This window comes from Equus asinus, chromosome 11 (genome assembly GCF_041296235.1).
Source record: "Equus asinus isolate D_3611 breed Donkey chromosome 11, EquAss-T2T_v2, whole genome shotgun sequence".
Lineage (NCBI taxonomy): Eukaryota > Metazoa > Chordata > Mammalia > Perissodactyla > Equidae > Equus > Equus asinus.
In genome coordinates this window covers 2509149-2536711 of record NC_091800.1, presented here as the reverse complement: position 1 = coordinate 2536711, position 27563 = coordinate 2509149, and the positions used below count along the sequence as shown (strand labels likewise).

The 27563-nt window shown below is 47.5% G+C and overlaps 1 protein-coding gene across 1 annotated transcript; it reads right to left on the bottom strand.

Moving 5' to 3' along the window:
* Window positions 1–660: 660 nt before the first annotated feature.
* Window positions 661–27563, bottom strand: ATP12A (ATPase H+/K+ transporting non-gastric alpha2 subunit). Its single transcript, XM_070520311.1, has 23 exons — window positions 27321–27563; window positions 26550–26708; window positions 23575–23634; window positions 21454–21657; window positions 20573–20686; window positions 19471–19605; window positions 19222–19339; window positions 18675–18943; window positions 17271–17469; window positions 16995–17104; window positions 15328–15462; window positions 11539–11731; window positions 9414–9589; window positions 8585–8721; window positions 5663–5813; window positions 4976–5144; window positions 4732–4886; window positions 2855–2978; window positions 2530–2675; window positions 1919–2052; window positions 1677–1778; window positions 1075–1166; window positions 661–989 (listed from the first exon to the last, which is right to left on the bottom strand). The coding sequence occupies exons 1-23, from the start codon at window positions 27327–27329 to the stop codon at window positions 961–963; spliced, it is 3120 nt and encodes a 1039-aa protein (XP_070376412.1). The 5' UTR covers window positions 27330–27563; the 3' UTR covers window positions 661–960.

Here is a 27563-nt window from a genome sequence, read left to right as displayed (position 1 = left end):
TATAAAATACCTTTTACTTAAAAATGAGGCTTCTCCGGGGCTGTCAACATGGGTATGTGTCACACATAAATAAACCTAAGACACAGCATGAAACATGACTGACATAAAATGAGTACTGCAGAGTGCTTTGCAACAGTTTCACAAGAAACAAATATTACTGTTTGAAACCACAAAGGTTCTCTACTGAGGCTGAATCCTGGCAAATGAAAACCCCTTTGGGTCGGGAGAGCATTTGGAGCTAGGAGGTGCAAAATGGACTCGGAGCTCAGTTCTGGAGGATCTGGTGGTGGGGCGAGGGCAATGCAGGAGGGAGCAAGGAGTCAAGATGGGAGTTGGGAGGGCACGGAGGACTGGTGAGGTGGTGAGAGGTGGGATGAGGGAGTGCACAGCCAGGTGGCTGAAGATCTTTAAGAAGGAGGTCTCATAGTCAAAGCTGAGGCTGTCCATGTTGCTGTGATGTAAACCTGGCATCACTTCCATCTCTTGCAAACCTTCAGCTGAATTAGCCTTTTTTGAGCAAGGTGACTCTGAAAATACACGTTCTCTGGGAATTCACAGAAATCTTAGAGAGGTCATCGGACTTTTAAAGGGTGTCAAATGGAGGTCTGAGCAGTCCTGTCTGGAGCTTAAGGAGGAGGGAGACCCCAGCAGACGTCTGGATTACCTATTTAACATGAGTGAGCTTTATATACATATAAACATGTCCTTCTTCCCTACACCATGACCTTGAAATTCACACATTTTTAAATAAGGAGATGGATATAGAGATGAAAATCACATATAAAAAGTTGAATCTCTGCTTTAAAAGTACAAAACATCAGTGACCATCTTCCAGATAGCTCTCTGCTTTTTCTTATACGCGTTTTGATGACATCCCTCCTGCAGCGATCTCCCAGCTACTGGCCAGAAGATGAAGACATCCCCAGCGTGCAGCCGGGAGGCCTGGGAAGTAAAGTCGTCTTAATAATACATGTTCTTATCCCACCAGCCTGTAGAGGTAGAAGAAAGTAAATTAGAAATGGAGAGTCTGTTGAAGTAGATAAACAGAGTCTCAGAAACCGCAGTACTACTTACTTCCAGGGTAGAGTCTGATGAAAAGTTTCCGCACTTCATCATACACCCAAATCAGAATGGCGTGTGGCACAGCCACAAACCAATACTGAGGCCTGGAAGCAGAAAGGAGGAAGGTGAGTCCTAACGCATAAGAGGCCTCACCCCTGCCAATAGGCAGAGGGCTCCTTGCTCATTTTCCCTGCCTTCCTGGAAAGAACAACAAATATTGGGTCTGGAATGAATTCTCTGGGTGGTCCCTTGTGTGACTTGCAAGAAATGCCCTCCTCATACCAATGTGCCGGTGAGGGTATATGGCAACATATACTCATATACAACATAAAACTGGAAAGATGCTTATTTAACCTGCACTGTGATGCCTGGAAGCAACATCTGCCTTTGAAGGAACCTGCTGGATGAGATGAGATGGTGAGGTATGGAAAACCCATTTGCTCTTCAGGGAAAACGAAGAGGTCAAAGCCTCTGATTAATATATAACTGATTCCACTTTACCGCTTTTGAAAGACTTAGGGCAAAGAACTCCCTGAAATCCTAATGTTTCTTTAGGCTTTGAGAACTCAAAATGGGGCTGGCTCCTTCCTCCCCACTGTTGAAGTGGAACTCACCGGAGCATAGTGAAATTCAGGGCTGAGACACTTCCAAGGCCATAGGAGAGGATTAATGCGATGATAATCTGTGAGGCAATCCCCACCCAGATGACTTTATTTCTACAAGACACATAAAAGCAAACAGATTCTGAACTCCCACGGCCCCAGGACCACACACCCAGCAGGGTCCTCATCACAGCCCTCATCATCCCAGCAGCAAAGGCCCAGGGTTGGACCCTGCAGTCGGACGTGGGCAGTACCTGAAGAGGCCCTGCTGGAAGATAGAATTCCTCCGGGTTTTCCTGATTATCAGATCTGCTATTTGCTGGATCATGATGCCAACGAAGAAAGCGGTGTAGCCTGTCCACTCTAGGTACTTCCTCTGGTACTGTGTCTGTCCACGGGCAGAGAAAGAGGAGGCCGTGAGACTATACTTCAGGGAGATTTCCACGCAGTTCTGTAAAGCTTTACTCTCTTCCCCTACCTCACCAAGACTGAGAGAGGATCACCTCCTTGTGTTTGGAAAGAAACTTTTTTTCTTTAACCAGGTGAGTAGGGAAAGATGCTGACTTAATGGATCTGGCCCAACTGTGGGCACTGCTGAACTGGTTACTCTTTCATACCAACTGCAAAGCTAACGTATAGAAGTGAGGTCCGGCATCTAATGTGAGGGATGAGGCTGAATCGCACCAAAGGCCAAACCAATGTAACCCAGTGGCCCCCAGGCCCTATGAACTGAGAAAACTCTCACCCTCTCTGCTGCATTAAGGTTGTCAGGGAAATGAGAGCTCTGAATCAGTCTTGGCAAGGAAGGGACAGGAGGGGAGAACGGGAGACCAGGAGGATGCTGATGGCAGAGCCCCTCCCTTACCCATTCTTGTCCATAGCTGTCTTCCAAGTCATTCACACTGTCCTTCTCCCACTCCACCCGGAGGTTAATGAGAGCGCTGGGTCTAAAGCCCTCCTGTGCATACACCGTGAAATACACAACAAAAGCACCCAGGGCTTGCATGAGGCCTAAAATAAGAGAGATAAAGGAGAGATGCTAAAATGACTTGAGAACTGCCCTGTCCTCATTCTCCTCTGGTTCCTCCTCCCATCCCAACCCATCCCACAAGGGAAAACAGTTTCTGACTGTGACTGTGAACTGTCTGGGTGGTCCCTTGTGTGACTTGCAAGAAGTACCCTCCTCGTACCAATGTGCAGATAAGAGTATATGGCAAGTGGCGCGTTCACCAGTCTGTCCTTCTTCTTGTGGCGAGGCTTCCTATTCATAATGTCACTTTCAGCCTTCTCGTAAGCCAAGGCAATGGAGGGGATCTAGAGGGGAGAGAGCCCGTGAAGCCACACACCAAGACACCACACTCTCCATAGAATGAGGACAGCGGGGGGGATGCACAGCCAAGGGCCACGGAGCAGGGGTGGGCCTCATGGGGGGTGGTGAGTGGGGTTATGGAACTGTCTATCCAGGGTACAGGCAATGGGGTGCATTTTCTGTAAAGAACTTAAGAGCAGCTGGCTTTAAAAATCAGTCTGCTTTTCGATGTGCTGGCAGTTTTAACCAATGCTGGCGATAAAACACCTTTCTCCTCTGGGGCAGATTTCTCCTGCCACCCGTTCCCGCTTGGGCATGCCACTGGATCACAGTGCTTCCCTCACAGGTCCTCCCGCCTGCAGGGCTTGTTAAAACACAGGTCGCTGGGCGCCGCCTCCAACCTTTCTGATTCACAAGGTCTGGGCTGGGCCAGAGAGACTGCATTTCCAACAAGTTCCCAGGTGATGCCTGGGTCACACTGGAAGAAACACTGCAGCGGAGAAAACAGAGCATATAAAAAAGGGCCTGGACCCCGTGGCCGAGCGGTTAAGTTCGTATGCTCCGCTTCAGCGGCCCAGGGTTTCGCTGGTTCGGATCCCGGGTGTGGACATGGCACTGCTCATCAGGCCACAATGAGGCGGCGTCTCAGATGCCACAACTAGAAGGACCCACAACTAAAATATGCAATGACGTACTGGGGGGATTTGGGGAGAAAAAGCAGAGAGAGAAAAAAAAAGGGCCTGGAAAGTGATCTGACTGTAAACTCTGGGGATCTCCATTCCCCTCTAAGGTCAACATGTCTCTGGCTCCCCTGGGATGTGGAGGTTGCCTGGGTACTGTGGAAAACAGGAGCAGGGAAGGTGGCAATTGGCAGGCACTGTGAGCTCAGGTCGCTCCCTGTTGCTGTTTTCCCCTTTGCTGTGTAAGCCAGAGCCACATGAATAACTGTCCTGAAACTTTCTTAAATGGTTTACGTGATGCCATTGCAGGTCACTGTGAAGCTTTGTAAAGTGTTCATCACTGCTACTTCTTACTGTGTGGAGGCAAGGGGCTTCCTGATCACAGATGCTTTTACTTAACTAGGGGCAGCTGTGGGCCATCACTTTGGTCACTGGGCCCCCAACAGCAGAGGGACTATTTTGGTGATAGCTCCATCTTCTCAAAAGAAAAGGGAAGGTGGCCAGCCCGGTAGCACAGCAGTTAGGTTTGCATGGTCCACTTTGGCGGCCTAGGGTTCGCCAGTTTGGATATCCTAGGTGCAGACCTACGCACTGCTTGGCAAGCCATGCTGGGGTAGGCGTCCCACATATAAAGCAGAGGAAGATGGGCACGGATGTTAGCTCAGGGCCAGTCTTCCTCAGCCAAAAAAGGGAGGATGATTGGTGGCAGATGTTAGCTCAGGGCTAATCTTCCTCCAAAAAAAAAGAATGGAAGGATGTTAGCTGAAACTGACCAATGGCATATTTTTTTTTGGAGGGTGAAGAACTCATGTTTTGAAAAGCTCTTAAATGGAGTGAAGCGGTTTTCAATTCCAAACATTTGACAGATCTCTCTGTCATTTGCTTTGAAGTGTGGCCGGTGGGCCAGCAGAATCAGCATCCCTTGAGAGCTTGTTAGAAATGCAGGACTTCAGGCTCCTTCCCATCCGAGTCTGAGGAGCCATGATTTAGTCCATCTGCTTGCTTTAGAAGGTGAGGACTCTGAAGTTCACATCATCTGGGGTGGTTAACAGATCCTATTCCCTTTCGTGCTACTTACTATGTCTGTGCCCAAGTCGATGAACAAGATAGTAATGGTGCCAATGGGCAGGGGAAGCCCAGCAATGATGTAGATCAGAAAGGGACACAGTTCAGCAATATTCTTGGTCAGGGTGTAAGCAATAGTCTTCTTTAGGTTGTCAAAGATCAGGCGACCTAGGCAAAGATGGTTCTCCTTATAGAACTTGCTTTTGGTCTCCCAGGGGACCCCAGCCCTTGGTAAGACTACTTGAGACCTCACTTACCCTCTTCCACCCCGGTGACTATGGATGCGAAGTTATCATCCAGCAAGACCATGTCGGCTGCATTTTTGGCTGCATCAGAACCTGCTATCCCCATGGCAATCCCAATGTCCGCCTTCTTTAGAGCCGGAGAGTCATTAACTCCATCCCCTGTCACAGCAACAACTGCATCCTATGGGACACAGTGAGGAAATGGGAGGGAGCAGGTTCCAAGTTGGCAAGAACAACACAGGCCCCGTCTCGTCCTGAGCCTGCAAGGACAACTGCAGCTGAATGAGGGGTAGATTTTAGGTTTTGGTCAAAAGACAAAGATGAGAAATCCCAGAAGAACCATGAGCTGCAAACAAGATGTGTTCGAATAGTTAAACCAGTGTGCGTGGGAGGTGAAAGTGGCTATTTTATATCTTATGTCTTTACACTTTTTGTTCTGTCACTTACGTTTTAAAATCTTTTATACTGTCAGAAAGCCTTCTGGGGAGGGTGGTGCTGCGTGCGGGAAAGTCTCAAAGGAGGGCAGAGGGTCAGCCCCTCGAGAGGGTAGAAATGTGGGGTGATGAGGACAGACAAAGAACTGCCTCGAGAGGTTTACAAGGCACCACAGTCCTGATGTGGATCCAGATCTCAGCCCCGCTTTTCCCCACGGGACGGTGACAGACCGGGAAGTTCCTCCGGGTGCTGCTGTCCACCCACCTGCCGTTGACAGCCCTCCACAATGATCAGCTTCTGCTGGGGAGACGTCCGGGCAAAGACAATCTCCGAGTAGTCAGTTAAGAGCTCGTCCAGCTGTTCTGGGCTCATGTCCTTCAGCTCCATGCCGGTCACCACTGCGGCTTTAGCGTCCCTAGAAAGGCCAGAAGGAACCGGGTGAGGCCAAAGGTTGGATCTTAGGTTAAAACACTGTTCTGGGCAGGAAGTGGGCTGAAGCCTCTTTGGCTTTATCTGGAACCCACTGTCTCCAACACTTAATACTCTAGTGGGATGACAGAGTTATGGGTACTGGGGACCCTTTGGTCTCCATTTCAAGACAGTAAGCTGAGGCTAAAAGTAAGGCCATTTCCTGGTATCAAACAACAATAGGAATAAGCCAGGCAGCCTTTTCCTCACAGGAATGGGTGTGAAGTGCTACTTCCTGGCGCAATGTTTCACTAAACAAGTAAAAGGACGGTAAAAAAAACCTGCCTGTTTACATGTTTTGGGTCCTAGGATTTAGCTTATGCCAAACACATGGGTAACAGGTCTTTGTTGTTTATTTCTGATGTATAGGGTGTCTCCTATGCAATGAGCTATGTAGGGAGAAAAATTTATTGAGGTCTTCTTTGGGGAAAACTATTGTCTGCTGACCATAACAGTAAGGTTCTAGAAACTCCTGATTATGCAGATCTGATGGTGGTGTCCCCTGATAAAACTCTTCAAAGGCTTTCCAGATCTGAGGGCAGACCCTCCTTGAGTCCCTCCCTGGTCTGGGAGGCCGGTGCAGCCCGTGTCGCTGAGCCTCACCTCTCCTTTGCTCTTCCCTCCTGCCCATTGGACTCCCGGGTCTCTGCCCTCTATCCCCCACTGCCCTGAGGCCTGTGTGGGTCCTGCTGCCTTTGCCAGAATGGGCACCCTTCACCTCACCTGCCCTTGGCTAACACTCCACATTTCAGCCTTCAAATCTCAGTTTAAACACTCTAAGTACAAAACACTGCATGTCTTTTTCTATACGTTTTTTAAGTTTTGAGCTTTTTCAGGTCTGTTTTTTCCTATTGGTACTCAATATTGGAATTCCAGCATTTGGCTCAAACTACAGGTTTTCCAAAGTTCTGATAAAAAAAAAATATAAAAGTAAGATAAGGAGGAAATGGTGTTTCCTTTCCCCCTACAGCTGCAAAAATACAGTTATTACATGGTCATGAACTTAGAGCTGATAAAATGGATAACTGAAAACATTCACAAAAGGATCCACCCCACTCTCCTGCTCAGTGTGGTGACTGGTATGAAAATGTAGAATCCCATTATCTTTAAAAACAAAACTAATAAAAGCTCCAAACCTGCTTTTGTAGATGAATGTTACTATTATGTAGACGTGTTGGAACACTCTCAGACTACAGATATTGTTGTTGTGCCCGGAGGCTGTAACTCTATTTTGTTGTCTTAAGCGGTGATTTGTTGCCCTGGTAATAACTTATCACCTGACAGCTCTGGACTCCTAAAAGGCATGAATACCTAGGTAAACTAGAAGAGGTTCACTGGTCGTTCCCTTTTTTCTCCACATTTGTAATAAAGCCAATTACATTTATTTTCAAACTGAGGCTTTGCAGTCTTTGATCATTTAAATTATCAACAGTCCAGTAACTCTCCTCCTGCTGCCAGCTCCTTCATCCCCTGTGGGTCTCCTTCATTGTACTTATCACAAATCGTTTTTATTTTTCTGTCCCTCTGGCTAGATGGAAAGCTCCCCTAGGGTGGGGAGACTGTATGGTCTGTTTGCTACTAGAAATGGTTTGAATGATTTCTCAACTTTACGATGCTATGAAAGCAAACTGCATTCAGTAGAAAACGTACTTCGAATTTTGAATCTGGATCTTTTCCTGGCTAGTGCTATGCAGTAGGATCCTCTCTCGTGATGCTGGGCAGCAGCAGCAAGATGCAGTTCCCAGTCAGGCACGTGAGCACGAGGGTAAACAATCCATACACTTACACCTGTTTCTACCCAGACAACCATTCTGTTTTTCACTTTCTGTACAGTATGCAATAAGTGATATGAGATGTTCTATATTTATGATAAAATAAGCTTTGTGTTAGATGATTTTGCCCAACTGTGGGCTAGCGGAAGTGTCAGGAGCACGTTTAGGTAGACGAGGCTAAGCGATGATGTTTAGTAGGTGAGATGTATTAAATGCATTTTCAACTTATGACATTTTCAACTTACTATGGGTCATCAGGATGTAATTGCATTGTAAGTCAAGGAAGATCTGTCTGATTCCAGTGTCTAGCACAGTGCCTGGTGTGTAGTTGGCACTCAGCAATTAATTGTTGAAAAAATTAATACATGAATGAATGGGTAGATGAATGGATTAGAGAATGGACAAAATTAAAAGAATTAAGAGACACAGGAAAAACCAAGTCTTTTCTTAGGAAGCTTCCATTCTATTTACTACCAAATAAAAAATAGAAGCGTAAGTTCACATAGCTACACATTATGAAGCAACTGAGCAGATACTCAAAATGTGCACTAGGGGAGAGCACAGACCCAAAGGGTTCTTAGTATTCCTGATTATACAACTGGATCACTGGCAAGTAATTTCATATAAACTCCTTATTTCAGTTTTCCTCTCTAAATTGGGCACTTAAGTTTTCAGATCTACCTCATTGGGTTTTGCAATTTCATACAAGGAATACAATACCAATTTCAATACAGTGGTATCAATACAATGCCTGGCCCATATTAGGTGCTCGATAAAATTCTGAGTGGATGAACAGATATCTGAATTATAGAGGAAACCAGCCTACCATTACCCTGAGAGAGTGTTAGGCAAAAAGGGGATTTACTTCAAACAGTACAGCTCTTTAGAGCCAACAAGGCCCCGTGGAGAAGAGCTTGAGTCTCTGCTACACCAGTTCTGGGCTCACCGTTTGCTCACTTGCTCCACAGGAATGTTGAGGCGCTTTGCAATGTCTTCCACTGTCTCACTGTTGGCTGAAATGATACCTACACTCTTGGCAATAGCTTTGGCTGTGATTGGATGATCGCCTGTAACCATAATAACCTAGAACAGAAACAACAAGAAAGATATGTGGATAACGAGGAACTCAGCTGGCTGGAGAAGGCACAGTTCAGTATTGCCCATTCCACCATGACCTGCAGAACATGGCTAGTGACTACTGTGGTTTGCCCTTATGGGTATTTCTTAATCTTTACTTCAAAGACACAACTGTCTTTGAAGGACACACTGATCCCATTGGCTCCATTCTTGCTCCTAAGCTTCTTACGTTTCCTCCTCTGACATTAGAGGAATTTTCTCTTTGATGTTATTTTATTGGTGAAAGGGCTAGTAGATGTCTACTTGGTACAGCCTCATGGTGCTTCAACAGCCTTGATATTAACATGGTAATGGAATTACTATTTTGGTTTCAATATCACGAAGGCAAATGGATTATGGAGGCTAGACCTCAAGATTAAGTAACAAAACCTTTTCTTGTCTATCATAGACACTTCATGGCACAAGGGGATAGCTTTCTTCTCACTGCAGCTGTCATTGTGGTTTATTCCACATAGACAAAGTCATTTTGCTTTCATTGGACAGGTACTGAAATCTTAGTATAGTAAAAGTAGAGATTTAAGAAAAGGGAATTATGATATTCACTTAGAGAGACCTAAATACTAACTCCTATGATAAATGTTCTCAGAAAGGGATACAACATACATGGAGAACTTCTTAAGTCAGGAAAATGACCCCACCTTGATCCCTGCACTGCGGCACTTGGTGACCGCATCAGGCACGGTGGACCGAGGCGGGTCGATCATGGACAAGAGCCCCACAAAACAGAGGTTGGAAGTGGGAAAGTTCACGGTGTCTACATCAAATGAATACGTTTCTGGAAACTTGTCTGCTGGCAGGTAGAGATGACAGAAACCTGGAATGGGCATGAATTTGGGAGTCAATGAAACTAGGATATGAAATGACAAAAGGAAAGGAGGAACATTGTCATAGACCCTCGGTCCTTCATGATTTTACTAATACTTCAGGGTATACCACAATTGTCTCTTCCAACTCTACAATGCATTTCATTATTAGGAAAGACATATTTCATCCAAAAGTAATTTACTGTGTGCGGATTAGGTTCTCTGTTACGCTCCAGGGATATAAAGACCAAGAGTGGGCAGCCTTGACTTCTGAAGATGTCCCAGTTTCGTGTGGGGACAGAGACAAAGAGAGAGAGCCTGATGAAGCACGGGGAGTGTTGCAGTACAGAGTGACGCTTCTGCCACCTGGGGAACCACAAGAGAGTCACAGAAGAGGCCACGCGGGAGCTGACTCTTGAGAGGAGTTAGACACTCTCCAGAGCAAGAAGGGAGGATTAAGGGTGGAAAGGCCATTTTAGGCAGAGGAAACAGCACACACTAAAGCACGAACTGAGCCAAGAATCTGGGGTGTCAGGGGAATGGTAGAAAGCTTAGTCTCTCATCAAGATAAGTGCGAGAGAGAGGAGTAGACGGAGGGACAGAGTAGAACCACTGGTTACTGAGCAGGCATCGGCCTCTCACAGGTTGAGGTAGACGGGATTCCTGCCCCTGGGGGGACGTCCCAGATCGTGTGACTTTCCCGTCAGCTTTTACATCAAACTGATCCTCAGCATGGCCCACTGCTTTACATGTTTCAGTAAAGCACAGACTTAGAGAGTCAAACATGAGGTTCCTAGAGCGACTCTAGTCAGATGGGCAGCAATCCTGCACTGAAAAGATTGCCTGGTGCTGCAGGCATTTTGAGGCAGGCGTAAAGCATCATCAGCTCCTTTGTATATTTTATTTGCTTTACAAACTTAAATATCCTTTAGAAACACTTTCCACAGATTCCATCTCTCCTGGCAAGAACTTTCAAGATGTTTAATGAGCCTTATCATCAGCCATGAACATCTTGCTACCTTGAATTCATCATTCTGTGGTTCAGAGGTGCCATTTTGTCAACCCATGATGCTCACAACAGAACACATCCTGAGACGCCACCGAAGTCACCACAATTAAGCTCCTGCCACAGTGGTTCGACCTATGTAGTCCCTTTCACCTCCAACAGCCCCTGTCTCTGTTACTGGCAGTATTTTTTCCCTAACCGTTAAGTGGGAAACTTCAAAAATTTTTTAAACTTACTTTTCTCCTCTAATTAGTTGCTAAGTCTTGCCAATTCTGCCTCCTTGAAGTCTTGCCTATCTGACCCCTCCTCACATTCCCATCGCCTTGGATCAAATTCCCGCCTCCTTTCACCTTAGTGGGGCAGCATCTGCTACTGAGACCCATCCTTCTCCTCTCCCTGCTGCTGCCAAGAAGGATCCTTTAAAAAACACCATAACTGACCACTTCGCTCGCTGCAAAGCCTTCAGTGACTCTCCACTGACAGCAGAGTGGACCCCCAGCTACTCACCCACAGAAGGCACTCCATGTCACCGTCCCCCATTTCTCTTCCCAGCCCCATTTCCCATGACCACATCATCTCATCCACCCTGCAACACTCAACACAGACTGGGCTTCCAACAGTGCGTGCACAAATCTATCCACCTCCACCTCTGTGCTCTGCCTGTGTTCCTCCTTCTCCTGTGAATGTTTTCCCCCACCTCCCTTCAAATACTGCCATTCAAGGCCCAGCTGAAAACGTAACTCCTTCCATAAAATTGTCCCAGATCTTCCTTATCTGGAACTAACCACCCCCGTTGATGCTATCTACCACGCTGTTAACCATATTCTTTCTATGATTCATGTGGATGCCACAGCTACTCTGATAGATCATCAGCCTGTCCCAGCTTGTGTGCTGACGTGGCAGAGAGCCTCACACCAACAGGTGACCAATAAGGTTCTGCCACCCAGCGCTCACCCAGCACGCGCTCCCCAAGGCCTCCCAGCTCCATGTACGCTGTGTGGAAGGCCTCAGCTGTGCTGTCGTCCAGAGGCTGCTCTTGGCCATTGACCATGATGGTGCTGCACTTCTCTAAGACCCTCTCAGGGGCCCCTTTCATCACCATGAGGAAGCGCTTGTCACTGGGGTCATCTGTCTCGTGGATGGAGAGCTGGAGAAAAGGAATTGAGTGCGTTAAGCACCTCATGCTATTGAATAACGAAACCGTCTTTACTCCTAAGGGCCTGAACCATACAGATCTTTCAATTAGCAATATGACAAGAAGATTAAAAATATCCCTTTCTCCCATTGGGCTACTCATCCTTGAAATGGAAAGCAGTGTTCTCTACAGGCATGTCCCATCTTTCTTATTTTGTGGCCAAGTAACACACAGAGACCTAGACAGTCCCAGCCCAGAGGGGCACTCTGAGTTTGAATCCAAACTAAGTAGAGCTCGTCTTTCAGAGAAACTGGCTGCTTCAGGGAGGCCAGATGTGGCAGTCAGCCCGTGAGATCTTCTGCCTTGAACAAGACCTCCTGGGGCGGCTACGGGGCTTGGAGGGCTGAGAGCCACCCGTCTCTAAACTCCCTGCTGTGAGCAGGAACCTCTCAGACCCAAGCTATTCTGAGCTCAGGCAGGCACGAGGGCAGCAGGAGTTCCTGTGCCACTTCATGTACATATTGATTCAGTTTGACTGTCTGGAAGTGAACGAAAATGGCAGAGTGTGAGGACATGGGCATGCTCATGGATAGGTATCACAATTTTAACATCAATACCCTTTGACCTAGTAATTCTACTTCAAGATTCATCCTAATAAGATAATCGAGAAAAAAATGAAATGATTTAGACAATGGCTAAGTCTTATGTAGCCCTTATTATATACCAGGTACTCTTCTAAGTCCATGAAAGGGATTTCAGGAAGCAGAGTGTTTGGGAGAGAATGAGTATGTGACAAAGAAAAATTCTACCATTTTGGGTCTATCAGTTGATTGTAAATCAGTAGTTCTTAGACTTTTGGTTATCAGAAATGAGTACAAAAAAAAAAGGAGAAGGCAGACATAGGGCTGCCAGGTTTGTTTGTTTGTTTTTGCTGAGGAAGACTGGCTAACACATGTGCCAGTCTTCCTCTATTTTACATGTGGGATGCTGCCACAGCATGGCCGATGGGTGGTGTAGGTCCACACCCATGATCAGAATCCACGAACCCGGGCTGCCAAAGCTGAGCATGCCAAACGTAACTGCTAGGCCATGGGGCTGGCCCTCAGTTCTTTTTTTTTTTTTATGGCCAAGAAAATACATTAAAAAAACAACCAACATGGGGCCAGTCTGGTGGCATAGTGGTTAAGTTCACATGCTCCACTTTGGTGGCCCAGTGTTTGTGGGTGTGGACCTACACACCACTCATCAAGCCACACTATGGCGCCATCCCACATACAAAATAGAGGAGGACTGATGCAGGTGTCAGCTCAGGGCCGATCTTCCTCAAGCAAAAAGAGGAAGATTGGCAACAGATGTTGCCTCAGGGCCACTCTTCCTCACCAAAAAAAAAAAAAAAAAAAAGACCCAAAACCAAAAAAAAAATCCTCAACTAACAAACCAAACCAAATGGAAAACCTCCCATCTATTATCACTACCATTTTCTCAAAGATAGGGCATTTTAACATTTAAAAAGTAGAAATAATAAACACTTCTATAGTGTGTACTGTTCTAAGTGCTTCACATATTGACTCATTTAATTCTCAAAACTACCCTCAGGCTATGGGTACTATAACTATGGCCTTTTACAAAGGAGGACTCCAAGGTGCAGAAAGGGTAAACTACTTGTGTGCAAGGTCACACACTAACAGGTGGCTGAGATGGGATTTAAATTCAGGCCAGCAGCCTCCAGAGTCCCTGCCTTAATCATACAGGATATAAAGGATAATCTTTTAAATTAAACACACTCATCTTTATAGAAAACTTTATAAAATATTGTCCTAATTTTCCAATTTGCCATAAACTAGTGAAAATATTTTCATGGACCAGTCTCAGTTTGGGGAATTGCTATTCTAAGATCAATAAGACATAGACTTTCCATTTTGTTTCCTTTGGTTGACTGATATCCAAGACCTTCCAAGGTCCTGCTGTCTAGAGCTCCTTTTTGAGGACTGAGTGTTGCTCATGTGTTGACATAAAATGGCGCTAACAGTGGCCAAAGGGGCCCTGTGAGCCCTTCTGCAGGAACCCAGACAGGACCCTCTCTCCTTTCTAGCCCCAGCTCGGGACAGTCCACTTTCTCCGCCAACGTTTTGTACATGAGGCCTCACAGAACCTGCTTTTTCTCATTTCTCGCACGACGCGGAAAGTCTTTACTGGAGTCGATGGAGCCCCAGGAGGATTCCGAGTCCTGCTGCTGATTGGAAAGATCATCAACCTAGTCCTTAAGAGCACACACGTTGGGGGAATTGAGTAATTCAATACATGTGGAAATAACTACATAATAGCTATTATTACTATTGTTATTTTAGGATTATTACTCATTCTATTTTTCACTTATATTTTTAACAAGAGATCTGATTTCCTGGCTTTCATATTTTATATCACACATTTTTGTTAGCTGCCTATTTGGCTAACTTTGATTCTTTATGGGCTCATTATTCACAAAGATGTTTGCAACACAAACAGTTCTTTTCTAATCCTAAATTCCATCCAAACAAAATGTGTGAGTAATCCCCAGAAACTTCTACACAAACATGGTTAACCTATTTATAGACTTCACTGTTATGCAAACTTCAGGTCACAATGTCCCCTGTGAGCTCTGGAGTCTGTGGGAAATCCCACCGGCAGCAGTACCTTGGGCAATAAACTGTCACTTGTCCTAACATGAGGACAATGGAGACAGTTGATTGCTGGCCACCCCTGGAATGAGGGGAGACAACGAGGCAAGGACGGCCGTCCTCCTCCTGAGCAATGGGTGAAAGGAGATCCCTATCGACCGCATGTGGGCAGAGCTGGAAACAGCGTGGCTGATCATCTGAGAGGCTGTGTGCTGGTCCTCACAAAGGGCAAGACTTACTCACATGGCCTGAACTCAACTGTTCTGCCTGTGTTGTGGTAGAAAAAGCAGAGACTCAGGAGTCAAAGGACCCACAGGTGGCAAAGCCAGGCAAGGGTGCTACGGCCGACACTCATGTGTAATGATCAAGGGAGCTTTGGCCGCACAGCTCCTGCCATTCACAGGCATGAACCTGTCGGAAGGATGTTGACAGGCAGGTGCCACTTAGATGCCTGTGTGACTCTAGTCAAGATAACACTTCTCAGAGCCTGTCTCCTCACCTGTAAACTGGATTAATTAGTCACAGGTTTATTATAAGGATTAAACGAGATAACGTATGTAAAGTGCCTGACGCAGACTAATGGTGTGGTAAGTTAACTCTCTCCACCTTTCACCTCTCCTTTGGGATCTGGCTGTCCCCCCTCAGTTGTGTAAAAGTTACCCAGTGGGGGTGGGAGTGGGATGTGTGTTTGGATGTAGGATAGACAGGTCATTCATAGGAGCAGCCAGGCCCTGACAAGATCATCAGCTTTTTTTCTCTACCTACTTCAGACAAACGAAGGCGGCCAGCAAGGGAGACCTGCTCTGGGTTTACCAGAGGCCCAGGCCTTGCATCCCTGAGGACTATTTCTGAAGTCAAGTGTCGTTCCAAAGATGTACTAACCAAAGGATACTTACAGGCAGAAACACCATCCTAGTGGTAACAAAGATTCGGGTGTGAGGAAAGACTCACCTGAAATTTGTTGGTCGAGTTAAAAGGGATTTCAGCTACTTTGCGGTTTCTTTTCCTAATTTCCATCACATCACCCAAAATGACCTCTGAGAATTTCAAAAGAGCAGTTTCTGAGGCATCTCCAACCACAACTTTCTGAGAATCAAAAGAGAGAAACAAATATTTGCAGCACATAATCTGGTCCTTTTGTGATTATTTTCAATGAACCAGCACGGAACCTGACTAAGCTTACCACATAATTAGGGAAATGAAACAATTACACCACAATTAGTGATGACTCAAGACCATGGCAAAAGTGTTAAACTGAATGGTGCCACCTACTGGCATGAGGGAAGCTGGGAAATGGGAGGGCTCTGTGAGACCGGGGTGGTTTCCTGGGAAAAGAAGCCACGAACTAGATCCCAAAAGATGGGTGGGTTACCCTCAGATAGAGGAGCAGAAACCAGAATGCCAGGAATGAAGGCATGAAGTAGGTGCCAGAAGTGCAGGTGGATGTGGAGAGACGGTGAGGTATGGAGGGCCCAGAAAGGCAGGCTGAGCCTCGAGAAGCACAGAAAGCTTTTGTGCAAAGTTAGGTGAAGTAGTTCATCTAATGAAGTATTAAGGAAAACCAGTGGCGTGCGAGCGAGACGAGGGGAGGGGCCAGCTGGAATCACAGAGGCCAAATAACAGGTTGGTCAATTATTTAGATGGAAGGTATTAGTGATAATACAAATGTAAACTCATAGACATTTCAAAGAAAATGATATGACTTGATGATTCACTAGATATTAGGAATCAGGAAAATTTAAGATGACTTCCAAAAGTTTTGGCCTAGACAACAACTAACGTGGTTATGTCATAGAAAAATAGAAAACACGGGACAAAATGTTGATTTGGAGCCCGGCTGGGTACAGGTGGAAGGTGACAAGTATAATTTGTTGAGAGTCTAACATGGGAAAACTTCGAAATGGGAACACACAGCTTGCTGGAGATGCATGGAGTTTGGGTGAGAAATTAGAACTGGAAATAAGGATTTGAAAGATAGCAACAGAGAAGTGATTGGCCAAAAAGAGAATCTGATGAGCTATCTGAGAATCTGCTGAGCTGTTTGATGAGAAAGAAATGCAAACACACAAGAAAGACAAAGAGTCAATGAAGGAAACAGATGGCAAATAGAAAAGTCAGGAGAACACAGATTCAGTGACTTGCTGAGTGAAAAAAGATGAGGGGAGCAGGGGAGGGGGAGGGGAGGGGAAGGGGGGGAAGAGGGGAGGGGGAGGGGTGTAGAGCCCTTAGAGCTCCATCTACTGTCAAGAAGGCTATGTTCTAAGACCAGTCCGTCTATTTCCATCCAATTATATTTTTAACTTTGGTGAACAGCATTGATGTAATAAAGAAACTTAGGCTATATCTACTCAGCTAGTAAGGAAGTTAGGAAAGTTACTTAAAGGCACATCCATTTTCTGGAATGAGACAGAATCTTCAGAAGACCTAAATCAACATTCTGAGAACTTTCAGACATCTCTGTGACGTCTCAGAGCTAGTTAGAGCAAACAAAATTTCTCGCAGGTCTTGTGAGTCAGACCTGCTCTTACTAGTGCAGACTTCACGCAGGTGAGAGATCAGATCAAGCACTGAATCAGAATAGAGAAAGTAACATCACAGCAGCTGTGATGCAGTGTTACCTTCATGATGGGGACACTCTCCTGTCCAGGTCTGAACTCAGCTCGGTTACACAACGTTATTATCTTTGATAGGGAGGCCCAGGTCCCAGAGCTTTGATCAAAGACTTGGTCTGGAAAACAGAAAGAACAGGGAAAGTTGTAGGGGCTGGGCCTGCTATCCATGAACCATGCCATACAAACAACTCTCTGGGCCTGCAGACCACCGGGGCACGTGCAGCTCAGTCCTCTGCTCAAGTCCACGGCTTTGGGCCAGACTGAAGGCTCCAGAAGACTCACTTGAATGGTCTTCACTAGTGTCAGCCACGAATATCTGATTATCGAACCAGAGATGGGCCACGGTCATCCTGTTCTGGGTCAGAGTCCCCGTCTTGTCTGAGCAAATGATGGAGGTGGAGCCAAGGGTCTCCACGGCCTCCAGGTTCTTCACCAGGCAGTTCTTCTTGGCCATCCGTTTTGCTGTCAGTGAGAGTGTCACCTAGACAGGAGAGAGAGACAGACGCTTTGAGAAAAATCATCACTGTGAACTGAGGTTCAATAACAGAAACAGCTGGAGCTGGACTAGTTTCAGGACAGGCATAGTGACAGACGCAGCACAGCTGACTCAGCAGCTAATAAGCCACTATAAAGCCCTATATGCCACAATCCTCTCATTAAATATGGGACACTTTTGTCCCTTCTCCCCTTGAAGAAAATGATCCTGAAGGACCCACAGGTGGCAAAGGCGGGCAAGGGTGCTACGGCTGACACTCATGTGTAACGATAAAGGGAGCTTTGGCTGTGCAGCTCCTGCCATTCCCAGGCACGAACGTGTCAGAAGGATGTTGACAGGTATGTGCCAGAGCTTGTCCCAAAGTGCTCACTCGTTGCTTTGGGAAATCAAGAAGCACTTGTGTATCATTTTAAAGATTCTTAGCTCTCTCTTTTAAACCCTCAGATCTCACAGGGTTCTTCGGCTCTGATTTCTTCAACTTATTATCTGCTAGGGTCAGAAGAGACCTGAAGCTCAAAAACTCCTTCTCTCCAGCTTTGCTCAGGACAACACCAGGCCAGTGATCACGCAGGCCACAGCAACACATAACTGGAAATGTGAATGCCCTTCTCCCCACTTCATGGGGCCTCCACGGCAGAGCTGGGGGAGTGAAGCAGGGGTTATTTAAGGATGAATTAAATGAGCCCTTACAAAGGGAGACCCAAAGCTGAATTTAGGGTCAGTGGCAGGAAAAGGCTGAACTGCTTTGCAGAAAAAAATGGGAGGAATTTGTGTGTGCCTGATAGCAGGAAGAAAAGTAAGGTAAACAATGTGCCTAAGTTCCTCAGTTGTAGAAACAGTCAAGGAAGTTTTTTTTCAGGAAATGTGAGGAAGGCAGCAGACTTCCAGAAAATCTGTAAGTAGTGGTTCAAATCTGTTTTATCTACATCTTAAGGGGCACAGTAATATAAGCGATTTGCAGACACATCTCCTGAAAATGAAAACATGAAGTTTTCAAGGACAGTGCATTCAAATATTAACAATATCATAATTCCATTTATCCCTCTAAGAAACAGTCTATTTAGAATGTCCCATGGTTGTCCCTGACAGGGAGGGAGTGTTGCTCTGAAGATGAAGGAGACTTGCAGTTTACACAGGAGAATGGCATGTCTTAACAGGCTCAGGGGACAGGCCACCTAGGATGGACTCACAGTGACAGTGGCCAGGAGACCCTCAGGCACATTGGCCACAATGATGCCAATGAGGAAGATGATGGAGTCCAGGACATAATACTTCATGGACACCGCGATGATGAAGAAAAGGATGCCAATGGAGACGGCCACTCCTGCCACAATGTGAACAAAGTGCTCGATCTCAATGGCAATGGGTGTCTTCTCGTGTCCGACTCCGGAAGCCAGTGAGGCGATCTGACCAATGATGGTGCGGTCACCCGTGTTGATGACCATGCCAGTTGCTGTGCCTACAGGTGAAGTAGACATTTTATTCCAGGGGTTCTCAGCTAGGAGAGGACCACAGCCTGCTTACAGGTCCTCTCTTTGGTATCCTACACGATCAAAGGGCATTACAAAGCACATGACATTACAAAGGCCAAACATCAGTTCTCTAGGCTCTTCAGTTGCATCTTTTCTCTTGGAAAGGCTTTGTAGCAAGAGACGATAAAGAGATAAAAATATAAAGCCTGAGGACGGAGAAGTGATATGGGTGGGACATGTGGTCCTGAGAGCCAGCCCGACCTACCTTCCAGACAGGTTGTGGAATAGAAGCCGATGTTCTTTGTCTCCAGGGGATTGTCATGGGTAAACTCGCAAGAGCGGGACTGGGGTTCAGATTCCCCAGTGAGAGACGAGTTATCTACCTAGAAGAAATTTTGAAAAACGTTCAAGATTAGGCATCCTTTTCCCTGCCCTAGTTACACTGAGACCTGGAAAGACAAGAGGAGGCCAGCTAGTTCTGAGCATAAACCTTGGGGTGCCCCGTGACACTTACCTTACAGCCCTGAGTAGACAGCAACCTGATGTCTGCAGGGATCTTGTCTCCTCCTTTAATCTCCACTATGTCCCCCACTACCAGCTGCTCTGCAGGGACCGTCTTCTTCTCTGAATCTCGAATGACAAGAGCTTGCTGTAAAAGCAAAATATGACAGATGCCTCAGTTCCTGAAATGATGCAGACCCTCCTCCATCTACAGCTCACCAAACCTCAGGAATGGGAGGCAATGGAAGCCGCAGCTGTCAGAACACCAAAAAAGGAAACAAAAGACTTTTACTTGGGACCTGAAGACCGTAAGAACTATTTCTTCTTGAGGAGGAGCTCATAGAGAAATTCTTGGAAGCAGGAAATCTGCTGTGGGCACATCCAACAAAGCAACAGCCCTGGGCCTGGCAGAGAGGGAGCCAATGAAGGACGAGTGATCCTGGCTGGGATGCCTAGCAAGAGTCCTGAAGGTTAAGCCAAAGGGTTTAATGACCTTGCTCAGGTCAGGAAAATGAATGGAGTGGGAGGTGGATCTTGGCACCAGACTCCATGCAGAATCCCCTCCGGCTGGCAGCTCTGCGGCCCAGGGACAGCATGGTTCTCCTTCTGTGCTGACTGGTGCACAGTCTCCCAGAGGACACCTGACAGGTTCCTGAGAGAAGCGGGGAGCAGTGGGCCTCCCACGCTGAGTATGTCAGGGCAACACGCACAGAGGCTCCGGAACAGGAGCAAAAATGGTCACAGATACAAAATCCCAGGCTGATCTCCCTGGTGACCAGTGAACACTCCTGAACTTCTGCAGTTATTCTCAGAAGCACTTGGATTACTTTTGTCCAAACAGTCCACCAATGCTTACAGACAGTACCAGAAAATGTGGTGCAATGACTGCTTCTGTCCTACTTTATTCCTGACTAAGCATTTTCCTGTGTCTTACCTCAGTGACCATCTCAAAACCCTTGAGGAAATAGGGGTTCAGAGATCAGGTCACTTGTGTAAGACAATGGGGCCAGGGCTTGAGCACAAACCCTCTGTCCCTAAGGCCCCACTCTCCTCCTCATTTGATGCTCCCTCACTTGAAGTCATGCAGAGCCCAGAGAGGGATGGCTGCCACTCACCTGTGGGATCATCTTACTGAAGCTGGCCATGATATTGGTGCTTTTTGCCTCTTGGTAGTAAGCAAAGATCCCTGTTAAAATAACGACCAGGGCAAGCACACAGCCCAAGTACACCTGGGTGAGGAGGAGAGACATCAATCAGAAAAACAAGCATCAGGAATGAGCCAGCTCCTGGAGCTAGAGCTTGCCATGGGAAGGTGAGGGAGAGGGCAGTTGTGTCCTGGTGTAACTTACAGGCCATAAAATTTACCCACTATAAGTATATAATGAAATGATTTTCAATAAATTTACACAAGGTGCAGCAGTCACCACAATCCAGTTTTAGAACATTTCCATCATCCTAACAAGACCCTTTGTGCCCCACCCCCCACCATCAGTCATTTCCGGCTCTGGCCCCCAGCCCTGCGACCACTGATCAGCTGTCTCCAGGACGTGCCTACTCTGGACATTTCCTATCGATGGGATCACACAGTGTGTGGCCCTCTGCATCTGGCTTCTTTTAGCCTCACGTCGACTGACTCAGCTCTGTGGTTTTGGTTCTCAGTTCTCAGCAGGCACAGATGCTCTCCGTGTGAGAGGGAGAGAGTCCAAAAATACTCCACATGGATACAGACCCTTTTTTTTTTCCACTTAGAACTTACAGTATTTCTCTCTCTTTTATTAAAATTCATGCTCATACTGTCTCTGAGACATCAGAGAGTCAGATATAATTTCTATTTTACAGCTGGGAAAATTGATCTTCCTAAACCCTTGCAGTGATTGATCAGTGGTGGACTCTTGATTCCAGCCCAGGGCTTCACTCATAAAGACCTTACTTTATGGTTCTGTTATCCTCTGCTACTAATTTAGCAAAACCAGGAAGGAGACCCCCTGTGCCTTACGCTGTCTAGGGACGAGGACTTATCGTTGAAGTACTGAATCCCATACGCGATCCAGCACAGGATGGCTCCTATCCACAGAAGGATGGAAAACCCCCCCACCATCTGCTTGAGGAACTTGACAATCTCCGGGGTTTCCTTGGGAGGGGTGAGGGCGTTGGGCCCATTCCGAGCCAGGAGCTCAGCAGCTTGGGTGCTGGAGAGACCCTGAGAAAGCCAAGCAAAAACAAACAGGAATTAGACATTTCTCCGCCCTCAGGGGTTGGAAGTCACACTTCCACGTTGCTACCGTGCCCAAGGAGGCAGGTATTACCATGTGCATGGAGCCCCCTCCACCTGCCTGGAAATCCTGTACTATCATTCACAAGGATTTTTCCCCACAAACTGTCTTTTATGGAGAAAGTCTTTGACATACCTTTTCTCTCTAATTATACAGTAAACAACTTAAAAAGTAAGGACATTATCCTTGTTCATTTTTGTGTCCTTTACAAGGTCTACTGCTTTTTCTGTAGTAGAGGCTCAAATATTTGTTGAATAACTGGATTTTGAGTCACCAACTTGATATCATCACCCCCTATTTGCAATTCCTTTTCCAGAACCCCAGGCTCCTCTTTCTCAATGACTATTGAACATTTCCGCCATGCGGTTCCAAGGACATTTCAAACAGTATAATTCAAAATAAAATTCCTATCTTCTCCTCCTTACTGCCTTCTCTAGTCTCTCACCCCCTGCCCCGCCATGGCCCCGTCCACCATGGGACCAAACCTCCTCTTCCTCCTGGTTCTCCACCTTGGAAAACGGGATTAGGGATTCGTTCAAAACCCCTGCAACGCAAAGTCCAATGAGTTATTTCTCTGAAACGTCTCCTGAATCTGCCTCCTTCCTTCCCATCTTACTGCTGCTGCCCTGTCTCAGATGCTCATTTCACAATCCTGGACTATTGTCCCATTCTTCTAGACCCTTCCATCTCCCACTTAAAAAATACATATGTATAGATATATTTCTAGATATCTATATCTACCTTCTACCTGAATTGCCTTTTGAAAACTAATCCTATCAATAAAACCACTTTCCTGTTTAGAAATTGTACCCCTTATACAACTAACATAGTCCTTACCCCTGAGTTTAATACGAAAGCGCTTGACAGTTACACGCGTCACCTCCCGCCAGCCTCATTTTCTGCCTCACTCTCCCCTTCCCATGCACGCTGGCTCCCGGGACCCTGGATGGCTCTCCAGATGCACTCTGTTCTTTCTGGCCCTCTGGGTACTCCGCCAACTGAATCTGAATCATCCTCCTATGCCCCAATTCAACCACCGCCCCATCCGGGGAGCCTCCTCTGGTCAGAACTTATCATTCTCTCAGCATATAAATGGTAACCCTCTCATCTGCCACCTAAGCAGAAGAGGGTGAATGCTGACCCTTTCCTCCATGCCCGCCTCTCCTGCTCACTGCCTTCCTCCTGAAGACCAGGGATCACCTGCTCCTCTTTGCCCCTCTTACTGCTACTCCAACGTGTTGCACATAGTAGGCATTTTTGTTGACTTGAACAGATGTTACCAAATCTCCTGATGTCAAGACACCAAAACTCTTGAAATTTGAGTTTGAATGCATAGAAGGAAGCAGTACCTCTGTAGCAGGAGAATTTGTGAGAGCTCAGGAGCACACTAGTGTGCCCTGGAGGTGTTGTCCCTTCCTAGAGGAGGTGGACAAGCCAGGTTCTGAGACTTACTCTGGATCCTTGCTTTTTAACACCGGTTTTCCCCATTCTTCAATAAGAACATTATGCTTCCTGGTTGCAGGGAGTAAAAGCAACTTCTGACCAAGACAATGAGGAAGCATCTGAACCGTTCTGGGGACACCACAGCTTTCCTCCACACAGTCAAGAGAATTATGACCAACCATACAGCTCAGCGGAAGGCTTGACCAGGACCGTGGTTGAGAAACACCAGCTCCTGAGGTTAACCAGCCCTCTCTCATGCCAGGCGTGCGGGTCACTGGCGTCCTCAAAGTCACTCATCCTAAAGGTGCCGTGCTCTTTTCCACACACCCTCAGCACACAGCCTTCTCCTTTGTACACTCAATGGGCTTCTCTTCCCTGTCACCAGTTCCCTGATGACTCACCGTGACGATGTTGGTACCATATTTCCTTTCCAATTCCTTAATGCTGAGTTTGTGGTCCTCCTGAAGTCCATGAAAGGAACAAGAGAGTGAATTAGATAATTCCGAAAGACTCAAACCCTAAGCTTTGACTAGCCCATGAATGCTGGGAGCAGCACTGGAGGATGGGAGGGGGTCAGGAAGTGTGGGAGAAAAACAAAGAAGCCTTGTGCCAGGTGGTTGCTGCAGGGACGGGAGAGGCGAGCTGCAGGAGAGACTGGTCCTTCTGACACACTGGCCAGGGGACTTTCTGGCCAGCCCCGAAGAGTTCAGGCGTAATTTGTCAGTTACCACATAGTAGCTGTCTTTAGTTTTTATGAACAAAACAGTGCATTTCACCTCAATCTGATCTCCAACACATTCGAGTCCTGGCACACCTGTTGTCCAGACACTGGCTGTTGGGATCCTTAACTCAGACCTGAATTCTGGGATTAGTTGAGGGTGATGAACAAAACCAAAGCACATCATCTGTTCTGACAACTCCTCCCTGTGCAGCCCTCCCTGGTAGGTAGTCTCTGGCAGAGAGAAGCACGCCTTTCCTTATTCAAGGACTTGAGACTCAGTTCACCGGTTAGAGAAGACCTGCAGATTTAAAACCTGCCAAATAAATACCAGTATGACCCATACTTGCTAATTTGCCACAGATTCATTAGACTAAAGCAGTTTCTCAACCTTGGCATTACTGACATTTTGGGTCAATAACTCTCCATTGTGGGGGCTTCCACCCACTAGATGCCACCTACTTGCTTCCTCTCTCGAGAGGTGATAACCAAAAATGTCTCCGGACATTGCTAAGTGTCCCCTGGGGGATAAATCCTCCTCTCCTCTCCCTTTGAGAACTACTGCACTCAAGGGCTAGAAGCCTCTTCCTGTAGCAGAAAACCCCACACTCAGGATTCTGTAAACTCTGACTGTCCGAAACAAAGACTTATGCTGATTGGTACCAGACCACCTCTTTTCTTAAGTTTATGCAAACAAAGTTTCATGTTGCATTAAGAGATTAGACTTACCAATAAAAAATTTTTTGCCCTCTCCTCAGCCAGCTTCTGCTTTGCCCCTTCATTCATTATACCGATTACCAACTGGATATGGATTCAACAGATTAAGACACAGTTCTGGGCACACTATGCTCAGTTCTGGGCAGATACAATAATGGATGACTAGAGCCATTGTTTGCATGGACGCCTCAGACTTTAAGCGGCTTGTACTGTGAGGCAGAAAATCTTTCCTCCCCCCTTTAGCCCTGGCTTCAGGGATGAGAGTATGGAGAAGAGGAAGGAGGTGGGGGATGTCTGGGGTACACTTTGCTGGCCAGCCCTGGAGTAGCACAGGACAGCATCCAGCAGCTCAGGCTAGGGTCATTAGCAACCTATTGTTTATTCAGAAGCCAGAGAGACTTGCTTCCTTATCAGGTTCTAATTTGCTGGAGAGGTCCAGATGCAAGAGCATCCCAGTATGCTGTCACAAATTAGAGGATTCTCGTGAGAAGGCTGGGCATGAAGCAGGGAAGAAAGATGCTCCTCTCAGCCCGGAAGCAGGGGAACACTTTGGCTAATACTACGGAAATTATTCTTCTGTATTACACATCTTGACAAAATGCTCAAAGAAGGGAGATCTCACTATAATAAACAGGCATATAACAGAATGGATACATGTTCATGTTGCAAATAGCAATTTCAAGGAAGACTAGATATGTCGTCAATCCTAAACGCCAGAGATGCACAGGAAATAAGAACGAGGAGCTACTGTCTGATGCTATGCCAAGTCTTGCCTGCATTCTCTCACTTGATGCTCTCAACAACTCTAAGGGGTAAGCACCGCTTTTAATTCCTGTTTTTCAAACTAGGAAACTAAACTTCAGTCGAACTGAGATTTGAACACAGGTCAGTCCAATTTCAGGGCTGCGTTCTTAAACGTCTCTCAGAACACATACGAACAAATGCCTAGTGGCACGCCAAGAATGCTTAATGAGCTCTCCAGGAAAAATAAATGAAAAGCCAAATTTCGAGCTACTACACGTCAGTCAGCTTGCCAAATTCCCACGTATCTGACAACTGCTTCTCGAGCCCACGGGAGCTTGTGCCAGTGCCAGCATCGGCATACAAACCTCAAGCAGCCATGGAGCTCTAAAGCCTGCAGGGACCAGCAGGGACAATGGAGCACCAGCTCAGCTGGCTGTGGGTCTCCCCTCCGGCACTCCTGCGACTACCGGCACTGCTCAGGGCGGCAGTGCTGTTCTCCGTGTGGCCAGGTTTAATAACACCAAAGTGCTTCTTCAATGGTAATAACATCGGGCTTCCATTAAGCACTTTACTCACAAAATACTCTGCCTGTTATCCTACTTTCCCCCTGACAGGCCCACGTAAATTATTTCCAATTTACATAAAGGAAAAGGAGCTTCAGTGATGCTAAATAGTTTGCTCCCAGTTACAGGTCAATCAGCAGAGAAGCCGAACCTCGGCTGAACCTGAGGTCGTCTGAATCCAAGCCCAACGTTCTTACCCCTGGAACTATTCTTTCTCAGCTGGCCTCTATACCAGAAATCTAGCAAGGTTGAGTGGTTTTGGTTTCCTCCTGGGCGGTTCCAGCTCAAATAGTTTTACCTTATCAGCAAAAAACTGAGCGCATGGTTACTTCTTTGTCAATGAAGCAGCCAGGAAGGGGAGCGGCGGCCATGCCTGTGGGGCCTGGGTCAGTCTCTTGCCCGAGTTCCACTTGGGAGTGCCTGCACCAGAACGCAGGAATCCCGCGGAGGCCTGGCCCCGGGGCAGATACTATCACACCGTTTTTTAAAATCTTAAACAAGGAAACAAATCTGAGATTTTCAAGTCTTTGGGATTGATCTTTCTTTAGTAAGAGGTAGGTTACAGGGGCAAGCTCTCAGGGGGAGGGGCAGTCCTCAGTGGGACCCATTTGGCTGAAGGACCAACTCAACTGACCAGATCAACTTCTTTCTTAAGCTCCTCTTTCTGGTGATTCTTTTTGAGTTCCAAGCGCTTGTCCTTCAGGCCCCTGTACTTCTCCTTGCCATCCCCCGTGTCCGTTTTCCCCACGTCTTCAGTTCCACTGAGCTCCACAGAGTAAATTTCCGGCGTTTTCTGAAAGAGAAGCAGACGTGCAATATTGGCCCAAGGCAGGTTTTCCGAAGCGGTGCAGAGCATGTCTCCTGGCGGGTCAGGAGCTCAGGCAATGGAGCCCGGCCCTCCTTTCACCCTCCTGGGGAGGGAGCAAGGCGCAGCGTTGCGGGATGGGCTCTCCCCACCTTCACTTTTCTCTCCTGTCCTCTCCTCCTGGCTCAAGGAAAGGCTGGGTGGGGACAGGCCTGTGGCATCTCCCTAGGTGGACCCGTCCCTGGAGGTAGGGAAGTGGTTTCCCCCAACTCGAGACAAGATCCCTCCCAGGGGCCGAAGAGCCTCCCTAGCACCTCGTTCCCGCAGGACACTCTGGCCTGCGTCCCGTTTCTTGGGTGGGGGATGCCCACTCAACTCGTGCACCCAGCACCGGGCAGGAGGCTTTCCAGACCACCACGCGTCCGCGCCAGCCCCAGCCCGCCGCCGCGCTCCGCGCTCCGCACCGGAGCCGCCAGGACCCCGGGGCCACTGCCCCGCGCGCAGGGACTCGGCCCTCCGTCCAGCCAGCCCCTCGCTGCCGGCGCGCGCTCGGCGGCCCTCCCGTCCCTCGCACCGGCCGGGGCGCGGGGCTGCACGCACCTGGGCCATGACGCGACGGGCGCCGCCGCCCGCGGAGCGGTCCCTGCGCGCCTCCCGCGGCCGAGCGCAGCCGCTGCCCCGGGGCCGCAGCCCGGCCTTAAATGCCACCGCCGCCCACGTGCCTGCGCCGAGCCGGCCGCGCCGGACGGCCCGGGGGCGGAGACCCGCGCGGCGCGGCGGGGCGGGGTGGGCGGCCAGGAGGGGCGGCCCTGAGGCCCGCACCCCGTACCTGCCGCGCCGGGC